This window comes from Pollachius pollachius (assembly GCF_949987615.1).
Source record: "Pollachius pollachius genome assembly, chromosome: 7".
NCBI lineage: Eukaryota > Metazoa > Chordata > Actinopteri > Gadiformes > Gadidae > Pollachius > Pollachius pollachius.
In genome coordinates this window covers 6,363,995-6,385,823 of record NC_136940.1, presented here as the reverse complement: position 1 = coordinate 6,385,823, position 21,829 = coordinate 6,363,995, and the positions used below count along the sequence as shown (strand labels likewise).

At 44.2% G+C, this 21,829-nt stretch overlaps 1 protein-coding gene across 1 annotated transcript in view; it reads left to right on the top strand.

Moving 5' to 3' along the window:
• negr1 (neuronal growth regulator 1) overlaps window positions 1–21,829 on the top strand; it is a gene marked incomplete at its 5' end in the record, with an annotated part of 125,631 nt that overhangs the window by 48,229 nt on the left and 55,573 nt on the right. Inside the window, one exon of the mRNA XM_079739350.1 lies at window positions 12,250–12,375. Coding sequence (XP_079595476.1) covers window positions 12,250–12,375 — 126 coding nt within the window. The remainder of the gene's footprint in view (window positions 1–12,249; window positions 12,376–21,829) is intronic.

The window sequence follows — 21,829 nt, the reverse complement described above, 5'->3', positions numbered from 1 at the left end:
GTGAATGCAAGACGCCCACGGCTGTGCGGCTGCGTGTGCATCTGGTATCTCTGTGAAGCGCTAAGAAGACTCCATTACGGAGAGATACAGTGGATTAATCCCCCAGCGTCCTTCCCCTTCCCTTTGATGCGAGGGCGCAGACAGACAGAGTATAATTAAGTATGTCATAAAATTTTCAGCACATGTCGATCAATGCTGGATATGGTGTAATTATGTCAGGCTTTATTACCGGCCACATGTATTTCTGAACTGTTTGGCTTCAGTCAATCGCAAGTCAGTGCTGTGCTCCGAATGAAATTGTTATTATACATATTAACATATTTTAATGACATTGTAGGCTACTTTCATTCCAAGGTAGTTGAGTGTCTTTGAAGGTTTGAGTGCAATTGTGTTTTGGCTATACGTAGACACATTGCCTCATTTCAAATATATTCTGTAGCTAGTTTTCCACTTAATCAGTCTAGGTTAAATTGTCGGTTTGTCCCGTGACTAATTCAATGAGATATTCAGTGGTTCTTCGCAGCAGTTTAAAAGAAGCCAAAGTGTTTTACATAATGTACCATTTAAAATACATGATCAAATGCTAATCAAAACACAATAACAACACTATTTTTTTTCCGTATTTATTCATTTAACTACAACGAAACACCTCCTTGTTCAAGTCGGGCTCATCAGTTATTGTAGTAGTGGCCTAGTAACCTACTCCAGGTCACTGTAACATTCAACTGATGACTAGATGGAACCAGGGTCACTATCATAGCACAGCAACTCATCATAATTGAGGTTCTAACGTCGCTGGCATTTTTATGGACAAACACACTTGAGACATCAACCTTAAGCATGACACTATCCATTTTCCATTTTGAACAGCAGTGCTCAATGAAAAAGGAAGCTAAACAACAGAGTCTGGTTTGCATTGTGATGCACAAGATTTGAGGGTTCTGCATTGAGAAGCAAACTCCATAGATTGTGTTAATCTGTGAGGCTTGCATAAGATGTGCTATTGTGTTCTTTGAACCTTAGACATCCACCCATCATTGTTGTGTTTGATGTGTGTGTGTGTGTGTGTGTGTGTGTGTGTGTCTCAATGTACACCTTCATGTTATCCTCAACATTGCCCTAGCCGCTATTAGCATGATTGTTTTATGTTTAATTAAAATGAATTCAGGCAAAGGTCAGAGTCTCTGCGCTTGCGTCTCTTATCTCCAGAGAGGCAAGCGTATAATATCAGCGGAGGTGTGAGCACGCATTTTTTATACACTTGAGCACTTGAACATGCCTGCATGTCAATTGTGAGAAACAGGGAATACGACACGCATACACATCCACTCTCATTCATAGTCAACTTGTCTTTGGAAGAGCTGCTGTTATTTAGTATCACTTCTTCATATTATGTTAGCACATAGTATATAGAGGCATATGTGAAATTAAATCTACACAATGTTATATCCAAAATAAATCAACACATTACATACTGTACACTTACAGAAGCTGCTCTAACTGATGGTAGAATTACAACTTTATTAAGATTAATTAAAATCTTTGTGCTAAATTGGTGTGCTTAGGTCTACATCCGTGATGCTAATCATTTTGAGAAACGTAATGTTGCACTACGTAACAATTCAACTAGTTGGTAGCTAAAAATCATCTGGTAATATCTGTAGAAGAGAATAGAGAACAAAATTATGTTATCAATAATATTCCATTGTATAATTGGGTATAAAGGGTTGGCATCAACCCTTCTGCTAGATGCCACTTAATCCTACAAACTGCACCTTTAACTTTGATATAATGCTGACAATTTGTAGAACCATGGTTGGTAATTTGGATAAACAGATAAAACAGTTTAAGCATTTGTTTATTTGATTTGCGTTGTGATGAAATTTACCTTTGAGTCTGCATTCCATTGAATCAACCTTTTCTTGTTTTCTCTTTCATATATACATTCATTGTAACATCATCTCGGTTTCCGTGGTTGGTTGGTCAAGGCCATAGTTGGCCTCAGCAATGAATCTGAATGAAGGGAGCAGAATAAACATCAACTTATATTGTATTTGATTTACCACATGTTGGCCTTTTTTAATACACACACACAAACACAAACACACACACACACACACACACACACACACACACACACACACACACACACACACAAAAGGACACAATAGCTATATATAAAACACGAATGTACACACACACACAATATCTGTACATAAAAATGCACAAACATAAAAACATATTTGTGACTACTTAATCGCATAACACTTAGGGCCTTCTCTTTCTCCCTAAAATAGGCAGGCGCTCATCAGAGACCTAAATCCTAACACTCACCCGGTCTCTCCTCGAAGTCCACCTGTGTGCCTTCTTTGAGCAACAGAGGAGAAGTAAGAGTACCATGACACACCAGGCTTTTAATGTGCAGAGAGGAGCCATCCTGGGCACTTGGCCCCGCCGGGCCCCTCAGCAGCGTGGTGGAGGGTCCTCAGTGCGGGGGCCCCGACCACGAATCTGTCACTGGCCAGCAGGGTGCCGCCACTCTGTCTCATCTCTGATATCCTCCTCTGCTGACCTTCCTCTCATACTGAGTGCACAGTTCCCCTGCTGGCCTCGCAGCCAAACCAGCGCCCGGGTTTCAACGCACTCAGAATACTAATGTGGAGATGGGCCGCGATACAGAGACATGGGGTTCCCGATCCGGGTGTGGTGGGGGGGCCTGTCTGTCTGTCTGTCTGTCTGTCTGTCTGTCTGTCTGTCTGTCTGTCTGTCTGTCTGTCTGTCTGTCTGTCTGTCTGTCTGTCTGTCTGTCTGTCTGTCTGTCTGTCTGTCTGTCTGTCTGTCTGTCTGTCTGTCTGTCTGTCTGTCTGTCTGTCTGTCTGTCTGTCTGTCTGTCTGTCTGTCTGTCTGTCTGTCTGTCTGTCTTTTCATATGTCTGTCTGTCAATCTAAGGCTCCGTTCTGCAATCCTTAGCGCTCAATTCAGATTTATTTCTCAGATTTGACTTTTGCTTTGGGCTGTTGGACAAATTTAAATGTGGCCAATATCAGACTCAATAGACTTAACAGACATAACTGGTGAAAAGATCTGAAGAAACGGAAAAAATATCATTACTGACCACTGAAGATGACAACCATGGCTTTTATGCGGAGCAATTTGTGATGCTTCTGTATGTGTGTGTGGATGCGGAGTCTGAGACCAGAGTGAAGGGACGGTGATGGGAATGGCTTCACTGAAATAGATCCAATAAAAGGATGTAAGGACGTCAAGGGATGCTTTTAACTACGTTACTACTGTGGAGTACTACTGCCACTGTCCCCCCTCTGACTACTTAGATCATCAGCTGTGTTCCTCGTGCTACCAGAGGGGCTTCCCACCAGCGCAGAATTTGGACAAATGTCAAAGAATGACGTTTAAGTCGCGTACATGGGGATGTGACAGACTGAGGTGGCATTGCAGAAAGGCAAACCTGTGAATGTTTCACCACATATGAAAGTGGCCCATATCTAAATCCTAAAAGACCAGATTCCAATGCGAGTTTTGCTGTTCATACTGTCCACCAGAACATTTGTGCCACTTTGGCCTGCAGTGAGAACCTGTCCATCCATCTTCCGGCACATCTATCTACATCAATCTATCCCTGCTCTTTTTTGTTTTGGTTATTGTCATATATTTAGCAGGTACCATCCAGTGAGATCAGATCATATGTGCCCTCAGAATCACAGGCTCTGGGCAGTACGCACCAACGCTTTTGTAGTTTGTTTTTGTTTTTCCTAATCCTCTAATGAACATAATTAGAATATGTCATTGTTCGGGAGGGAGCCTCAACACAGAGTTGGGCCATTAATACACAATCTCTGAGCGTTGACATCTGTATTGCACAAAAAACAGCCTCTCCCTTTTCTTTTTTATTCGGCAGATTTTGAGAAATGTTTTGAATATTCATGCCTTGCCCTTTCTGATGCCCCCCCTGGGTCCTGATTGCGGTGTTACAGATAGTTTGTGACCGGGTCTATCCATCGACGCCCTCAGGGGTAGTTTTTCACTGAGAATCCGTAGATACCAGGTGCTGTTACAGATCTCAGTGTGCCTGCCCGGTTAGTTGTTTAGCTTAAACTATCCCCAACTGTGGTAAACTCAACTGAACTCAACGCACAAATAACACAAATGGCGTATAACACACACAAACGGTGCGCACGTAATCCCAGCTGCTGCATACTGGAACTTCTCCTTCTTTGGAAGTTCTCTTGGTGCTTCCATTGTCGTGACTCATCTGAAGTCTTCATTTCTGTCTTTATTTCTTCCTCTTGAGCGATTAATATGGGAGTGGATGAGACTTTTTTTTTTCTTTAATGACCCGATGAAAGATACGTATCAATAATTTAGCGGTCATATCGGAGTTTCATCACAAATTGATGACCCAATTCACCACACTCAGTGATGCCCCCCTCAAGACGTCCTCTCAGGGAGTTTGTAAATGAGGGTCAGGAGATTCGGCATTTCTGAATTGAATTGATTTATTTTGTATTCAGTCCAGCTGTCCAGCGCCATCTTGTTCCCATTCCTCCATAGTGTAGTAATTATTTTACATCAATTATTATTGAGAGCAGCGGCAGTAGGTTTGGTTCCCTCTGTGTAATATCAACGTATATCATAGATTGAACAGTGTTAAGTGTTCTGGTGTAGTATATCGTTGAGTGTACGTAACTGTCTAATATCATGTTGTATAGTGAAATAATACTCATATTTGGTTGTAGTTGTATGGTAGTAGTTGTTGAGTGCGTATAACATCATAGTATAGTTCAGTGTATGCATCAGTGTAGAATAGTATAATAAAATTGAGTGTATGTAACAGTATAGTTGAGTGTATGTATCAGGATAGTATAGTTGGGTGTATGTACCATTATAGTATTATTGAGTGTACCTAACAGTAAAGTACAGTTGAGGGTATGTAAAAGTACAGCGTAGTTGAGTGTATGCCACAGTGTAGAATAGTATAGTATAATATGTAACAGTATAGTACGGTGAAGTGCTTGTTACAATATAGTGTGGTTGGATAGTACAGTTGAATGCGTGTCAAAGTACAGAGTACTGGTACAGTCCAGTGTATGTACGGTGCGAGGGTGAGGGATGAGCTTGAAGGAACAGTGTGATTGTATCGCTCCGTGTCGGCCATCAACCAACGGCTCCCCGCCCATTAATCACGGGCCACACTTTGAAGTCTGAACTCTGACCTTAGTTCTGCATCAAGGCGTGGTGACAGATGGAGGGTAGAGCTTTGAGTCTCCGCATCCCATCATCACACAGACACACACACACACGCGCGAACACACATACACACACGCACACGCAAACGCACGCGCACGCGCGCACACACACACACGCACATGCACAGCGGAGATATACAGTGAATCACCCATAGCAACGGCCTAATGGGTCACCGGCTGGTATTTCGGTGGTTGGAAAAACGAGCATGATTATATATTTTTTCCACTGTCTTCACTGTTGGCCTTTTGCGTCTCATATGTGCAACATGAGACTGCTTTCACGGCGCTATCGATTTAAAACACTTTGCAGTGACGGAGCTAATTGAAATAGTTGCTGCGATTGCAATAACAATGATCAAGGTGGAACGTCGGGCCTGTTCAGCGGGGACGTATTTGTCGTACGCAAAGACGCAGACGCCCGAGGGACGCTGATTAGCGTGAATAAATTAAGGGTTTTTCAATAAGCGCGCGATGGCTTATCTGTGAATTTACATGGCCGGTGAAGCCGCTCACATTCAAGATTAATTGCATCACGCGAGGTATTTGGAAAAGTTCATCTTCATCAATTGATTTCCCTTAATTTGTGAATTCCTCAGAAGTGCATGAAATTGGGTATAACCTCTCCGTAATCAGGCGCTCTGCGTCGTTAACCTCCCTGACAACCACTCCGCCGCGTCTCAGCGCTGACATTTTGGAGGCCGGCTACGTTCGGCGCAGCTGGGTTGCAGCGAATCTCTTGAAAAATGAAGGAAATACTCCATTAACGAACGCTTCAGTTACAGCTTTTGTATAATTTTAGCTGGCGGCAGGATTTCTCCAACATTCACCAACAACAACAACAACAAAGGGTTCTTCCAACTGATTCCGCCGTACTTCTGGTCAGCTGTGTCACGTCATCGACATTCTTGAACATGTGTCAATATAAATATATACAATCACCAAGCCAAAGTAGATCTCCCATATACAACACAAACCCTCTTTCCCACTATCTTAAAACCAATGAATCATTCCAAAGCAGTTGACCCCAAACAGAACTAGTGTGCAACCAACACAGAGACAGGTGCAGATTTTCAGAGACAGGTGTTGACAACTCTCTCTTTAACATCATTATACAGTCTAGGAAATCCCCCATAAAGACCACAGTATGATTCAACTTTTTTCATTTCAAACCCATTACACCCCAACAACCACGCAATATGGTATGAAAAGCAAAAAGAAAAGCGGGCTATAAACCCAGTCAACGCAGGGCCATCAAATTAAAACAGAGGCGATGATAATATCCCCTGCAGGGGTGATGGTGCCGCCAACCTGGTCCATAGATCCAGTGTGTGCTGGAGCCCTATGCCAGGTGCAGCCCCTGTTTCTCCCCTGAGGGGGCAACGCCACATCCAGGCCCAGCAGTGAGAGAAACAACTAGGTCACACCTAAACAAACAGAGATGCATACCACAGTGTTACAAAGGAAGACCACGAAGGCAGTAGAAACGAATACTAGAAACGACACGTTGCTTCTGCCATACCTCGGAATCCCTGCTATTGCAGCTCGCGCGGTTTTGTTTTTATTTTATTTTGTTTTCTGTACAAAGAACATAATAAGCCCTCCGCCTCTGTCTTATTTTCCTGTGGTATGTTAATACGAGTAAATTGCTGAATTCATCATCCCCCCCCTTAATGACACTATTATGCTACAATGCTCATTGGCTAATATGCAGCGGAATGCATATTTTATTTTGTTTTGTATATCCTCGCCATGTGCACATTACTCCACACACACTGTGGTTTCTCTCCACTCTCCAACCTGGCCTTAAGGGGTTCTCCAAAGACACAAAGAGATGCAGACTACAGCCGCAAGCATTTATGATTAAGAAGGCTTCATGAGTTGGTCTCAACAACCTTTTTCCTCTTCCTCACCCTCTTCTTCTTCTCCTTCTCCCTCTCCTTATGCTTCTGCTTCTTCCTCTTCCTCTCCTTCTGCTGCTGCCGGGCGTAGATAAAACCGAGAATAGAAAAAAAATGGAGAAAATAAAGACGGCAAAAGCAGCCCAGTTTCTCAAGCGTTTTTATTGGTTTTATTATTTGTGTGTCTCTGTGAGTTTGTGTACAGTATTTATTCATTTTTTAACCTTGAGGTCTTCTTTAAAAATGATTACCATTGATCAGTGAAATGGTTTTATGAGCTAAAGCAGTAGGGGGAAGGGCGATGATGAATCAAATGAACCACCAGCTAGTTTATGAGTTATGCTAGTCTACCGCCCTGGTGATATTTGCTTTAAGGTGTCAGAACTGTGTAAGGGCACACCTTAAGTGCCAAAAAATACTTTTTATGCAACTTTTTTATATTTTCATGCAAGCAATTTCTTTTTACACTTATTTTCTATAGCCTGTGCGCATATTCAGAAACTTCTACCTGGTCTCCTCAAGAACCTATCCGGCCCGCACAGAAAACATTCTCGTATGCAAAAGAAAAAAACATCTTCCAGCAATCACAACACTCTCGAGCGAAGTTTGTCTTGTTATTGTGGAATTGAAACGCCACCCACATTGTGTAATAACCATGTCCCATCATCCATAGTGAGTCCATAGTGTTTTAACACAATACGGACAAACTTTGTCTCCCAAAGTAAAGTATTATGCATGAAGTGCTTCCTGGCGGGTGACAGCGTGAGCAGAGGTAATCCCTCTGAGTAATTTAATCTGTGTTTATGTTTAGACCCCGTGTCTGACACCTCATTAACGGATTGGAAGTCACTTCCCTTTTTCGTAGCCTGCAGCAAGTTTGGGGAATTGCAAAACCTTGAGAGTAGCTTATGTGGTAACGGGCTCATTTCAAAGGTGTATATTAACTTGTTGAGCTATTTTCTTTAGGATTCCACTGATTGTACCTGTGTTAATGATTTTTTGGAACAAACTGAAATTTAGGGAGGATTAAGAGTACGATGATTTAGGGATTTGCAAGGAGTTAGCTGAATATCTTTGAAAAACAATTTTCAGTTTCATATAAAATGGAATATAAAACTTCAATCCGCTCTATAATCCAATTCCAAAAGACAACATGGAGCAGAATTTCCTAAGACCAGTCTTCTGGCTTTTAAAAGGTCTTTATCTTAGTAGCATCAAGGTTTCTCTCTCTTTCTCTCCCTGTATACTCATTTATCCCTCAGTCTTGCCACCTATAGCTTTCTCTCTATATTCTCTCTCCTTCACCCTCGTTTTTCTATATTTCTATGCCACTCTCTCTTTTGTCCTCTGTACCTACCGCTCTCTCTCTCTTTCTCTCTCTCTCGCTCTCTCTCTCTCTCTCTCTCTCTCTCTCTCTCTCTCTCTCTCCCTCTCTCTCTACCTGAGCTGCCTCGCCCTCCCCTATGCTCTCCATCACCGCGGGAGGTCCGCTGGGTCGCTCTGGGCTGTAATTGGAAAGCGCGCTGGCGGTGGGCGTTGCCGGTAATGTGGGTCCTGCGATTTGGCGGCGCCCCCCTGCTGCTTACACAGCGGTCACAGGAGAATGCAGACGACCGTCTGAATTTACTAAAAGGTCGAAGGCGCGTCCGCCACGCTTTCCAACTTCCGGCGGATGAAGCGAAAGAAAAAAAACGACAACGCCTGTTGTGTTTAAAAGGCTTTAAGCAATTAGCATATTCAAGGTGACGTCATTCGTAGCCTTCTTCCCCTCCCCCGTAGGTTTCTTCTCCACCTGGGGGGGGGGTGGTTGTGTGTGTGTGGGAGGGCAGGGCGTGTGTGTGTGTGTGTGGGGGGGGGGCCTACAGTTTAGCTGTGGCACTTCCTTTTCAGAAGCACCCCCCTCCATACCTGTCCCCCATTCCACCACCACCACCCCATCCCTCTGGGCGATGGAGGGGAAAATAAGATGGCTGGGCAAACATGACAATCATATCATTAGCATGTCGGAGAGGGAGCGATGGGGGAGGAAGGGGAAGGCGCAACCACCGGGGGGGGGGGAGGGGAGCAGGAGGAGGGGAGAAGGGCGAGAAAGAGGTGCTAATGTTATGTAATCGAAGAGGGAGCCACAGCACTGCAACCCAACTGCTGCTGACTCACTGTCTCGGAGTGGAGGTGTTAAAGGCCTCTGTTAGCGTCTCCAGGAGGGCAGCTATATCATGTGAGGAGATATGGGGTAGTCTAGTGGTTAGGGGGTTTGACTCACCGCTATAAAGGGCTCTGGGTTGAAACCTTTTTTGGAGTAGACTATAGGAGTAGTTACCCAACTCTAGCCATGCTCTCTGATAACATGTATCTGAGTCGCTTTGAACAGTAGCATGGGCTAAATTATTTATGAGTCGCAGTAAATGGAGTGGAAGTTGGCTGTGTGTACAAGCTCAGCCGTACATCCTCCTATAGATATATAGTAACAACGATAAATAGATTAATGAATAAAACAGCGAGGACAGAAAACGCTTGAAACTCAAAAAGACAGATAGTTTGTTCTTTAACAATTGGTAAAATCGCGCTCTTGGCTGACTACTTGATAACTCCACAGCTTATCACGAGCCACTTAACAACTTGACTTTCATATCCCGCAGTGATGGAGTTCCAAATGGATTTCAATTGCTTGTTGCCATCAGACCTCATATAACGTGGCCATCAAACCTAACCTAGCTTGTCTCATCTCGCCTCAGTAACTATGTTTTCTAAAGTGTGGTCTCAACTACGGTCTCCTCTAACCTCAGAAACGTTTGCTGTGCCTCACAAACCGTTGCCTAGCAACAATATAATACCCAGATCTACTGACGGTTCAACTGGCTTCCATCCTCTCAGACTCTTCACCCCCCACCCCCCTAATTTACATACATTTCAGATTGAGCTGTGGTCGGATAGATTGACTTGTGACATCGCAGATCGTGCACACACAGAAAATCAGATTGTATAATCAGATGTATAGGGAGGTTTTCCCCTTCTTGGGTTGATTAAAGTCAATACAGTCTGTGCGTAAGGCAATCAGAATAACCAAAGCCATGCTTCTCCATGCCTGTTATCCATAAATACAACAACCTTTGTAGGTGCAAGCCTGAGTTGAATTTGCATTCAATTAATCTTCTGCAATCTTGGCAGGCACAACCAAACGCGCGCGTTTGTGCGTGCGTGCGTGCGTGTGTGTGTGTCACACACTTTGTTCAGTACACTAACAGCGTCTAAATTCACGTCCGGATTCTGGCACACATTTCTGAAACATTAGCGTACAAGGCTTGGACCAAAGAAAAGGATGCCTCTACTTGGTTTCCATATTTATGGTATACATACCACAGTGCAATCAGCTTCTGACAGTTTGTCCCCTCCCGTCGGGCTGCCTGACGTGTCTTAATATGGAGACGTCAGCGAGTTCAGCCCATCCTTTCTGCGTTTGAATCCCCGGCGAGACCTCTGCTTCTCTTTCCAGCGGCAGTCAGTGTTTTATACACTCAAGCGAGCGCTCCTGAATAGAAACAGGAAGGGACTTCCTGGAGCTCGGCCGAGAAAACATTTCTGAAAGATCTTCAGTAAAGTCTTTTGAAAACGCCTCTCGGTTGCCTGCCGGGAGAGATAGCATCAGCAGACAACCCCGAAATTTTCCATTTTGTGCTATCAGACACCACGGCGGTGTGTCAACAGTGGAGTCCTGCTGCAAGTAAACACAGCGGTCTGACAAGCAATAAAGCAGATTCAACAGCGCCCCAGGCCCTTTGCTCCGTTTAGACCCAGAGGTCCCAATCTTTTTCATCATTTAGAACCTGGTCCTGCTATTGATCACAGGACCACCTAGCAAGACAGGACGGACCACATGAGGGATATACGTCCTTCTCTGAGCACAATAAATGATGTTTCTGGGCCGAAGAGTTACGATCTGGTCAGTTTCATATTTAATGGCGCACAGCCTTCGGTTTGATTTCACCCTGGATGATCGTCCTGGGCTTTTTTCTAAAAATATTTTTGTTTTCTTTTCTTCTTTTTGACGACCAATTAAAATTAATTTGATGACGGAGGAAAAGAGGAACAGAATCAATCGAGCGATGAGTAAAAAATGAGTTACGGGTGATCTTTATATTTGGTTTCTTAAGAGAAAGCTGCAGATAAGACCCGGGTAAATTACATGGAGAATTCAGATACCAAAGGAGTCCATATTTCTCTATTCAACTCAGTTGATTCAACCGCTTTCTTTTTTCTTTTGCTGATAGCCTTGAGAAGACAGCAAGAGAAGGGATCAGGGGATTAGTATAGTTTGGTTGAAATTGGAGGAAGCTCAGGAAATATTAAGTGGCAGCAACCACTAAAGAAAGGTTCCCGGAAATATCAATCTTGCAGATTATAATAGTACCTTTTAAAACTGTGTGTGTGTGTGTGTGTGTGTGTGTGTGTGTGTGTGTGTGTGTGTGTGTGTGTGTGTGTGTGTGTGTGTGTGTGTGTGCGTGGACGTGTGTGTGCGTCTGTGTGTTTGTGTGATATGTTGATCGCAACCAGTCCATCAGCAATGATGTGTTTTGTGCTTTGCTTTAATGTGTTTTGATGTATTTCTGCGTGTTTCACTAAGTATATATTCGAGGGGGTTAAACATCAAAGCGCCAAGAACATTTAAGTTCCCAGAAACTCAATGAATTATTTTCAGCGATGTCCAGAAGGGACTGTTGATGAACTATCCTTTAATAGTAGGGACTTTCTCTTCCCTCTCCTCACAATACACTATCCTCCTCAGGGTTCATTTAGATTGATTAAATATTCAGGCCTGCCAAATAAAACATGTCCATGGACAGCAGGGGGTTACTGAACCGTTCTTCAGCCAGGACACACACAGAACACAGATTTGTCTTATACCGCAACGATCTTCACCTCAAATGTCCTTTTTTTTCCTCCCTGCGGGGACAAAACATAAAAGAGTTAGTGGTATTATGACACTGCAAAGAGATGACATTGTGAAAACCCCTGGGGTCAAATATTTTGAAATGTTAATCTTATTTTTGTGTATTTCTCTTTCTTCTTCCCATCCCCTCTCTCCACAGTTCCTCCCAAGATATACGACATCTCGGCTGATATAACCGTGAACGAGGGCAGCAACGTGTCGCTCATCTGCACCGCCAGTGGGAAACCCGAGCCCTCCATTTCCTGGAGACACATAACCCCATCAGGTGAGGTCACCTCCTCCCTGGTAACGCTGTGTGCCGAGGGCCCGGTGGATGGATGCACCGCGGGGAGGGGGGGGGTGAATGGCAGAAGGGGACAGATGATGGATGGATGGATGGATGGATGGATGGATGGGCGTTGGCTGGCGGGACAGATGTATGCATGGATGGGGGAATTGATGGATGGGATGGAGGGAAGGATTAATGGATGGATGGGAGGGATCCTACCAGAATGGGCAGATGGACTATGGATGGATGGGTGGATGGATGCATCGTTCTCAAAAAGGAGAGACAATTGGGATGACGGAGGTCGATAAGTCAATGATATGGTGGCTTGTAAAATATGTCACATTTTCAACGCAGATTGACGAAATGCAGCGTAAACTTCCTCCCCCAAAAAATGGATTGCTAGATCATTTTTTGTACTGGAAAGTATTGATGGTGATGGTGACGTTTCCCCCTGCCCTCTCTCCCCCTACCATCCCCACTGGTACCACCACTAGCCACCGCCATCGACTTATTCAGTCCTCCTTCATTTTCATATTAATAGATTAGAGCATGCCGCGGCTATCTGATGGAGCTGAGGATGACTGCGTGGATCTCATGGTTGTCATATCATCTTCACGGGCACAGTCGCCCTTGATTGCGTTGGGAGACGTTTCAGAGGATGATCAAAAGGAGGCTTCCTTGGCGTCCGAGCGTGGCCCAGTCACTCATTCTTCTTTGAAGTGTCCGCACTTTGAAGTGCGCCAAGGGAGAAAAATGGTAGAGCCGGTCAAAGGGAAAGAATGGGGCCCAGGATTAAATGTAATCACAGGGACTGTCTCCCAGCACATCAAATGGAAAAGCCATTTGGCACGGCATCTGCAAGTCCGTTAACGCAGTACAGGGGATTGGTCCAAAGGACACAGTACAGCTGAAAAGGTGGTAATAGGCTAACAACATAGCATGTGAAACTTTGACACATACATGCAAATAAAGCAACTCTGGGAGCTGCATGAGGCGACAGGAATATAGAGTGCAGCAGTCGGAACTCCAAAGTTAAGAGTCATTTATCAAATGCCTGCAGCACTTCACAAGCCACCCCTCTAAAGTTATTTTATATATATATATATATATATGCATATATATGTCACCACAATGCCACACAGGACTCAATAGAATCTGGCGCAATAAGACATTTTGCTCAAAGTGCACTTGGATCGTTATTGGCTTATTGACATGGGGCCAGCCAGGTGAAATAGCTCTTGAACAGTAAACATGCTTACATGTCAGCTTCTATTTCCTTCTCTGCACCCCACAGCATTCAGCCATTCGGTGGGTTAGAGTGTTGCGTTTGTTTGGGGGGGGGGGGGACTGGGGGGTTATTTGGTTGTGCATCAGCAGTCAGTGAAGTTTGACAGGAAGATAAATTGCCCTGACAACTGTCAACAAAAGTTTCGATTCCTTCCCCAAATATTTTTATTTTTTCATTATTTTCCCCCTCTCTATGCCAGATACTGAGCTGGCAACTGTAACAAACATTTTGCAGCCACTGAAAGTTTGGCCGTCATAAAGCGCTCATTGAGAGACTAATTTGGCTTGATATTGTCTGCATTCAACGACAATGTGTTTTCTTCATTAGGACGGACACAGCAGTATTGTGTCTCCGCTGAGAGGAAACAGTGCCAAAGTCTGTGTTCAATATTAATCATTGAGGAAAACACAGTTGATACAAACAACAGCAGCATAATATTTTGTCCAGCGGTGATGGTTAAACGTGGGGGGGAAATATTACAGCAACTACCAGCCAGAAAAAGATAGCCACTAGCGGCCATCATCTGAAACACTTCCTGGTCCACTTCCTGGTCCACTTCCTGTTCCACTTCCTAGTCCACTTCCTGTTCCACTTCCTGGTCCACTTCCTGGTCCACTTCCTGGTCCACTTCCTGGTCCAAATGGAGATTAAAACAGTATCAGTTGTGTGATGCATTGGTCATAGTTGAAATACATTGTCTAGGATTATAGTTATTGTAGTGTTGCAATAGCAGTGGTCATAGTGTATTTACATTATCTAGGGTTATAGTTATTGTAGTGTTTCAATATAGTCAATTAAATTCAATTTTATTTCTATAGCCCTTAATCACAATTACAGTCTAAAAGGGCTTTACAGGCCAGATATTTATGACACCCCCCTTTACCCAAGCCCCGACAAGGGCAAGAAAAAACTCCCTTAAATCAGCAAGGAAGAAATCTTGAGAAGAAACGCATAGTAGGGGAGCCCTTCTTCCAGGGATGGTCAGGAATGCAATGGGTGCCATAATTGAAATACAGGTAAATACATGCAAAACAGTAGTCTAGTCTAGTGGTTTGGTCCAGTCTGGTCCAATTTCCGTGCCATTTAAGCATAGAGAAATGTAGAATTTCTCTTATCTGCTGCACCGTATTTACTGGTAATTAAAAATAAAAATGAATCAGAAAAAATTGACAGGGTATGTGCTGTGAATTTAACACTTCAGAGCACACTGACCCATTTTAGCTTGAATTGTCAAGTCAATTCCACTTTATTAATATAGCACATGTCATACACATGTCAAACATTAAACAGGATTAAAAAAAATGCATAAAAGACATTTCACAACTGGATTTAAAATAATCAATAAAATACATGAACACAAGATTTAATAGAATACATGAAAGACATTTTCTGGGAAATACAAAATGAAAATTCCGTTATTGTTTAGCAGAATAGTGTGTAAATTAAACGTGTGCGCTTTTATCGGAATAAGTAAAAATTGCCTTAAAGTTTAGCAGAATAGTGCCTCAATTAAACGTGTGTGCTTTTATTCTAATGAGTTAAAATCACGTTATAGTTAAGCCGAATAGTGTGGCAAATATACGTGTGCGCTTTTATCCGAATAGCTTAAAATCACGTTACAGTTCAGCCGAATACCGTGTCAAATATTCGTGCGCACTCTCATCCAAAATGGAAAGGTTTGGAGAGGAAGTGGATATCTGGACCCCCTAAGGCCTCCTCCTTATCGTTCCACTTCCTCTTTAACGTTTAATTCCGCTGATAAAACTCACTGTACAACAAGGGGCCCCCATTGAGGGGTTTCAGCCTAGCGGTGCCTCTGCGTCCGCCCGGGAACACTGTGCCTCGCCCCTCCGACCCACTCACCCATTGGTTAGTGGGCAGGGTGTGAAATAGCCTTTAACACACAGCCTTTCCACAGACTGTCTGCTTGGCTGATGAGATGGCTGGCTGACTGGCTCTGCAAAATTGCTTTGATAAGCTTTTTCCATTGAGATTTGGATCCACGGGATGGAAGTGTGACCTTTAAAAAAGGGCCTGACTAGAATACGAGAATACATATTTGATTGTCTCTTACGATACCGGGGCCCACAGTCCGGAGCCCGCGTTTCTCCTGCCCTGTTCCTCAGGAAAAGGGCGGATGTTGACAACATATATGTTTTGATTTAGCTTTCCATTAAAGTGCATGAGAAATCTCTGCCGCCAAAAACACCCCCTCAGGAAACAGATCCTATCACACCTGGCAGACTCCTCTGCATAAACTGCCTGTGAACACCGAGGCTCGCTTTAAAGACCGTTCCATGCCGTCCTCTGTATGGGCAGCGATGAGGGGGTTGTGGCTTCAATATATTTAGCTACTTTCCACCGCCGACAATGGAGCGCATTTGAACATGATCGGAGGTGGAGGGCCAACGAGCCGGGCGCAGATCTCACTTGTCAGGGATTAACATTGGGGGCGTCCGTGTCTAGCACTTCAAGTACCGACCATGGAAGAGGTACTCATTGCGCTTATGCTTTCCCTGATTGGAGGCCTCGTAAACGTGATTCGTGGTTTATATGAACGGTGTCAAATGATTGCTCACTCGCTGCACCTTCTTTTCATGTACCTCAGCTATATTTTGATATTTTTCATACATATGAAAGTGATGCAATCGACTCAATAAGAGATTATATTGAAGCATCTCCTGTGATGGCGTAAAGCTCTGGCTAGTATACAAGGTATGATAGGTGGGGAGGGCCGAGGGGGGCATCGCTCCATTAATAACTCTGCTCCTGATGTTATCACACACACACGCTCACACATACACGTAGGCACACACACACACACACACACACACACACACACTGCACAACAACGACCATGACTGCAGTACCGCCAATATCTGCTGGCCTTATCTCCACCTGAAACAGGTGTTGTATTCCCGGTTGGTGATTACTAAATATGTCGAGATAGAGAGACGGCCAGGGTATCTCCCCGGGTCAGATAGGTGGCATCCCATGCAGACAACCACCAGACCCTTTGGACCAGTACCGGCCCCTGGCTTGGATTGGCAGCCAGTGATGTGTGCAGGGGTATAATGTCAGGGTTCACAAATAATCTGGGTCGTGGGTTCTCTTCAGACTGGGCGATTCGGCCCATGGCCAATTCCTTGAACTCTGGCTCTGGATGAGATGGCCTAACAATGGCACGGGGGAAAAATGGACTTGCTCTCCATTTATTGCTCCCTGCGAGTTAAGAGGATAAATGGATGTAGAAAATGCGGCTATTTATACCATAATGGATTGTTAGCATCGCCCGGGCCTATCTGCACGCCACAGCCCAGAAGGAAGTCTACTCATTGCTCTCCTACACAATGTGGGATATTGCTTACTGTTTCTCAAACGCGTTGACAGCGTTGGCAGCGAATGCTAAATCAACCTCGCTGTGATTTCCTTAATTTGCCCACGGTGGCTTCTCCCTGAGGTCCGGGGGATGCTACTGTCAATCTCCTCAACACCTCATAGAGCGCTCACATAATCTACGTTGGCTCCACAGTCCATCGTTTTTAATTCGCCTTTGTCCCGTTAATAAGTCCTTTTTTTTTCTTTCTATTATTTCTTGTTTCCATAGAGGTATTCGTATTATTCCATGCTCCATTGTTCAGCGTGCATTATGATATGGCTGTTTGGATTCTAGTGTGTGCTGGTTAGTCGTTTGGTTAATGTCTAGCCGTATAATCTGTGGCGTGCAGCTCCTCCTTCCTGTTTAATGGTTCGCCTGACCTTCGAAGAACCCCCCATCACAACTAAAATCAATAAGGAAACCTTTGTGCAACGCAGGGCAAGATGATGCAACAAGATCCCGTACAGACAAAAAACAATCCATCATTCTCCAGGAAGTGAATCCTTATTAATAACTTATTATTAGTCAGCTACAGTTACAGGCCATCCATTTATACACAGTTGATCGGGTGAATATTTAATGCACCGAGGCTTTTGCACATACCCCCGTTGGAGATTCAGTCTGAGAAAAGTGTGTGTGGTTACGAGCGCCCGGATAAGAAGCGTGTGTATAATGAAACGCGGTGGGAAATCTGAGCGTCTTTTGACACGCTTATTCATTTCCAGAGGCTTGGCTTCATCAGGCTTGACAATTTTTTGGACTACCTCTAAACATCATTAGCCGTTATTTCTTGCTGAATCATCAACATTCTATAGGGCCTATGCAAATTGGTACATTCAGCTCCAGTCCGTTTAATTGGATTCTTGCTTGCCACCTGTGGTTGCCATTAGAGAGCGTGTGAAAAATGGAAAATTGGGACTGAATAATTGTGCCGTCTGAATTGAGCGGTGGACATGCTATTGTACATTCTGAGTCAATACAGTGTTTCAGAGAGTCTGACTAAATTTAAGAAATGCAAATAATGAATGGCATGTCCGGTTCCAATTACTTAATCAAGCCAAGTTGGCCAGGAATCAAGACCAGGGGTGTGTTAACACATGACTTGTGTCCTCCTTAGGAAAATCATTCTTTCAAAAGTAGCCAGAACACAAATCCAACAGAGGCTTGTTGTCGTGTTAGTTTGATACGTGTCTCTGTGCTTGTGGGTTGTGTGATCCCTTAATGAGTCAGCTGGGTTCCTATAGTCGGAGGAGGAGGAGGAGGAGGAGGAGGAGGAGGAGAGTCCTGACATCAAAAGTTTTTTGCTGTGTCGTTCTTAAAATAAATCTCGACAGTTTGCGCTCTCCCTCTTCAGTCAACATGCATTCTTCATTTCAAAAAGATTGTTGTGGAAATGTTACACCGCCAACACACTCCAAAGTGACATTGCAGAGAATTCGGATGTGGTTAATGAGCAAATCAAGGACGCCATTAGCTAGACTGTTGACATTGAGGGTCGAGGCAGAACCAACAACTTAACCACTCGACTATTTGTTCCTGGGCCAATGTTGAAGAGTTTGCCAACATAGAAGTCCAAGTATATATAACAACACCAGCTAGGAGAGGCTAGTCAGATAACGAAGGCCAGGTTCTAGTAGCAGTAGCACACATTTGGGTGCATGAAGGCCGGTGAGGAACATTTAATGGCACCATGAATCTTAACAGCATTGCTGTCCAAATAATCCCTTCATGGCACACTCCATCTACACTGCGATGGACTCCTTTCAGCAATTCATCCCATCACGTCACAAGGCCCGTTGCTGCTGAAATCTGTTCCAGGACCACGACAAACAAGTTTTATTTATTACTTTGTTGTGTGCATCCTTCACGGTCCCCAAATCTTAAGCTCGGAGGGGTTTTCACTTTCCCAGCGCCCAATTTGCAGCCACTCTGCAATGTTATCATGGGGCATTGTACAAACTGATCATCTCTAAGAAAATAAAACATGCTATACCGGATGACCTGGAAAGATGCAGCAGGAATCTCTCGGCTACCCATCATGAAAAGCCTTTTCTTCCCCCATGACTACTTTCAGGCATTGTGTGAGGATATTCACACGGATGAAATGGCTCGGATCTCACTGAGTTGATGGTGTTTAGACTGAACCGCTGTGAAATTGCGTTGAGATTTTGCTTGGAAAATGTCCTTTTGCAACATCAAAGGGCCATCAGGGGGCAAGATTACTTATTTACAATTTAACAAACTATGATTTTTAACGATGAGGATTAAAAACAAACCGCAGAGACGGTCTAGAGAACAAATTGACGCCTTATGCTCTTTCATTTAACCATTGAAATATTTATCATATGTGATATAATGACATGTATTAACCATTAGGATTTAGCTATTTAGCAGACCTTTATCCTGTGTACATTTGTAAGATGCATTAATGATCAGTTAGGGGACCTATTGCCCACCCAGCACCTTACTGAAGGGTAGACTCACATCCTCCCCTACCCTAACTTTCCCTCTTCATTGTCAAGGATTGTCAAAAAGGATCAAAACAAAAAACTTATTTCTTTTATCAAAATACCACGTTGACATCATCGTAACTATGATATATTACACATCTCAAGTCCTCACTTTTAATCACTTACTTCACACATGATGAACCTCGCCCACACCTACATCATAAAATCTATTTTCTGTCCATAACCTTAACCATAATCAGCCCCTAATTAACCTGTCAGCAAACCGTCGACACTCTGCTGACGCATCCAAACGTCTCACCAGGACAGAACTAAGATAAACGTGCCTTTCCGCTCCTCTCTATATATGCATGCCTTCAATCAAGTTCCCTCAACCTTTATTTTAGAAACCATATAAAGTGCCCAAGCCGAATGGTACTAAACGCATTTTACAACTTGTTCCCCCCCCGCCCCCCATCCATGGCCAACGGTTTTTATTATCATTATTATTATTATGAATATTATTTTTATTATTCCATCGTCCCTATAGAAAGGCTTTACGAGGCCCTCGGTGGGTTCCCCATCTACTGTGGGGACCATAAGTCTCCATTAGGTATCTGAGGCATTGGGGGAGCGGGGAGGGATTGCCGGGGGGAACTGCATAGGTCAAGCTGTGCTACGCAGCCATCCAGCGTGTCAAGCTGGGGGGGGGGAGGCAGTCGAACCATATTTCAGCTCTTTCATAATCCATAACCTCCCCGCCTCTTGTTTTAAAGTGGTGTGAGTGGGGAGCACCGTATACAATGGTGCCGCTCTATAAAAAGACCCCCAGAGACACGGTGCAAAACCCGCTAATGGCCCCCCGTGCAACAATCCATAAAGGCTCGGGTGGCGAGACTCTTGGACAGTCGGTGGAACGAAGATAATTTAATGTAGTTTTGTTTTTTCCACTTGCGGTGCCGACTGACGTTTGTGTGCAATTGGGAGGCCCACCATTTTTTTGCCCTCAGCCCCTCCCCCTCCCCCACTCGACCTATCTTCCGAACGTTATTTCCGCCTTTCCCATGGTGAACATTCAGCCATTCAGTGCTCTGTTATTGATCGCCCTTGTGTCTCCCATTTCCTGTATTTTGGGGCCGTTTGTTTGCTTAGCCACCGTCGCCTTATCCCCACGGCGTCGGGGAGCTCTATCCAATCCACCGCAGCAGTGTGACCAGAGAAGGGGAAAAAGTCATTATCGAGGCTGCCCTGAGCCCCCCGGGATTTATCCACGTTGTTGACATGGTAGTTAGACCAACAAATGGATTTCACTTTTTTTGCATATTAAAGCAGCAGGGATTCAAGTTGTGCTCATGGCGCAAGGGGAAGACAGGGCTTAACAGAAACCACAGCGCTCTATGGCACAAGCATGGACCGAGTAGAAACCAGGACTCTACTTATAACATGAGATATCTCTGAGTCAGCATCCAGCCACTCTGTGGGTGTGGAGGGGGAGGGGGGGAGGAGAGAATGGGGGTCTTCTGATCAGGATTTTGGGCTGGATTTTGCTTGACTCTGCATTTTTATGCACTAGTCCCCCTCCCACTGCAAACCCCCTTCAATCCAAAACCCCACTGTAACCTTCCCTCCCCGTGAAGCACTGTATAAGGACATTTCACACTATCCTGTCGGAAATTAATTCCGATCGGGGGAGTATGTGTGGTGGTGATTGTCGCTCATTCCCCCCCCCCCCCCCCCCTCCTCGATGCTACCTGCTGGGTTTCCATTGGCATTTATTAGACAAGCACACTCAGTCAAATTGGTTTCATTGTCAGCATTCTGATTAGATTTCATTTATTTATTTGATTTCCATTTAATAGAAAGAACCATGCAAAAGCCCACATAAACGCTATTTCGCTCGGCTGCTGAGGCGACAGAATTGTGTCGGCTAATGTATAAACATTTAACAAACCGAGCGCTGATTTATTTTGGTCGATAATGCAAATGTGAAATGCCTCATATTGCTAATTGGTGGCGTGTGCCATGCTGGAAGCCAATTAAACGCTAATAAAGCAATTTGATGGGCAGGCCTTCAGCCGGCGTCATCCAGGACTATCTATACATACCTCACCATCCACCTGCATTAAAACCCTTCCCATAAATAGGTAGACATGCCATTAGAGATTTACTGTTATTATCCGCACATCATCAAAGTTATAGATAGAAGTGATGTCGTCCACATCAGCGTGGACGTATCGCTGCACACTTTTCCATCCCCCTTTGCAAATTGCCTGGGTGCGGTCCTGTCAATCAACCTGGCGTCGCCATAGTGCTCTTCATAATGGTTAGTGTAAGCAA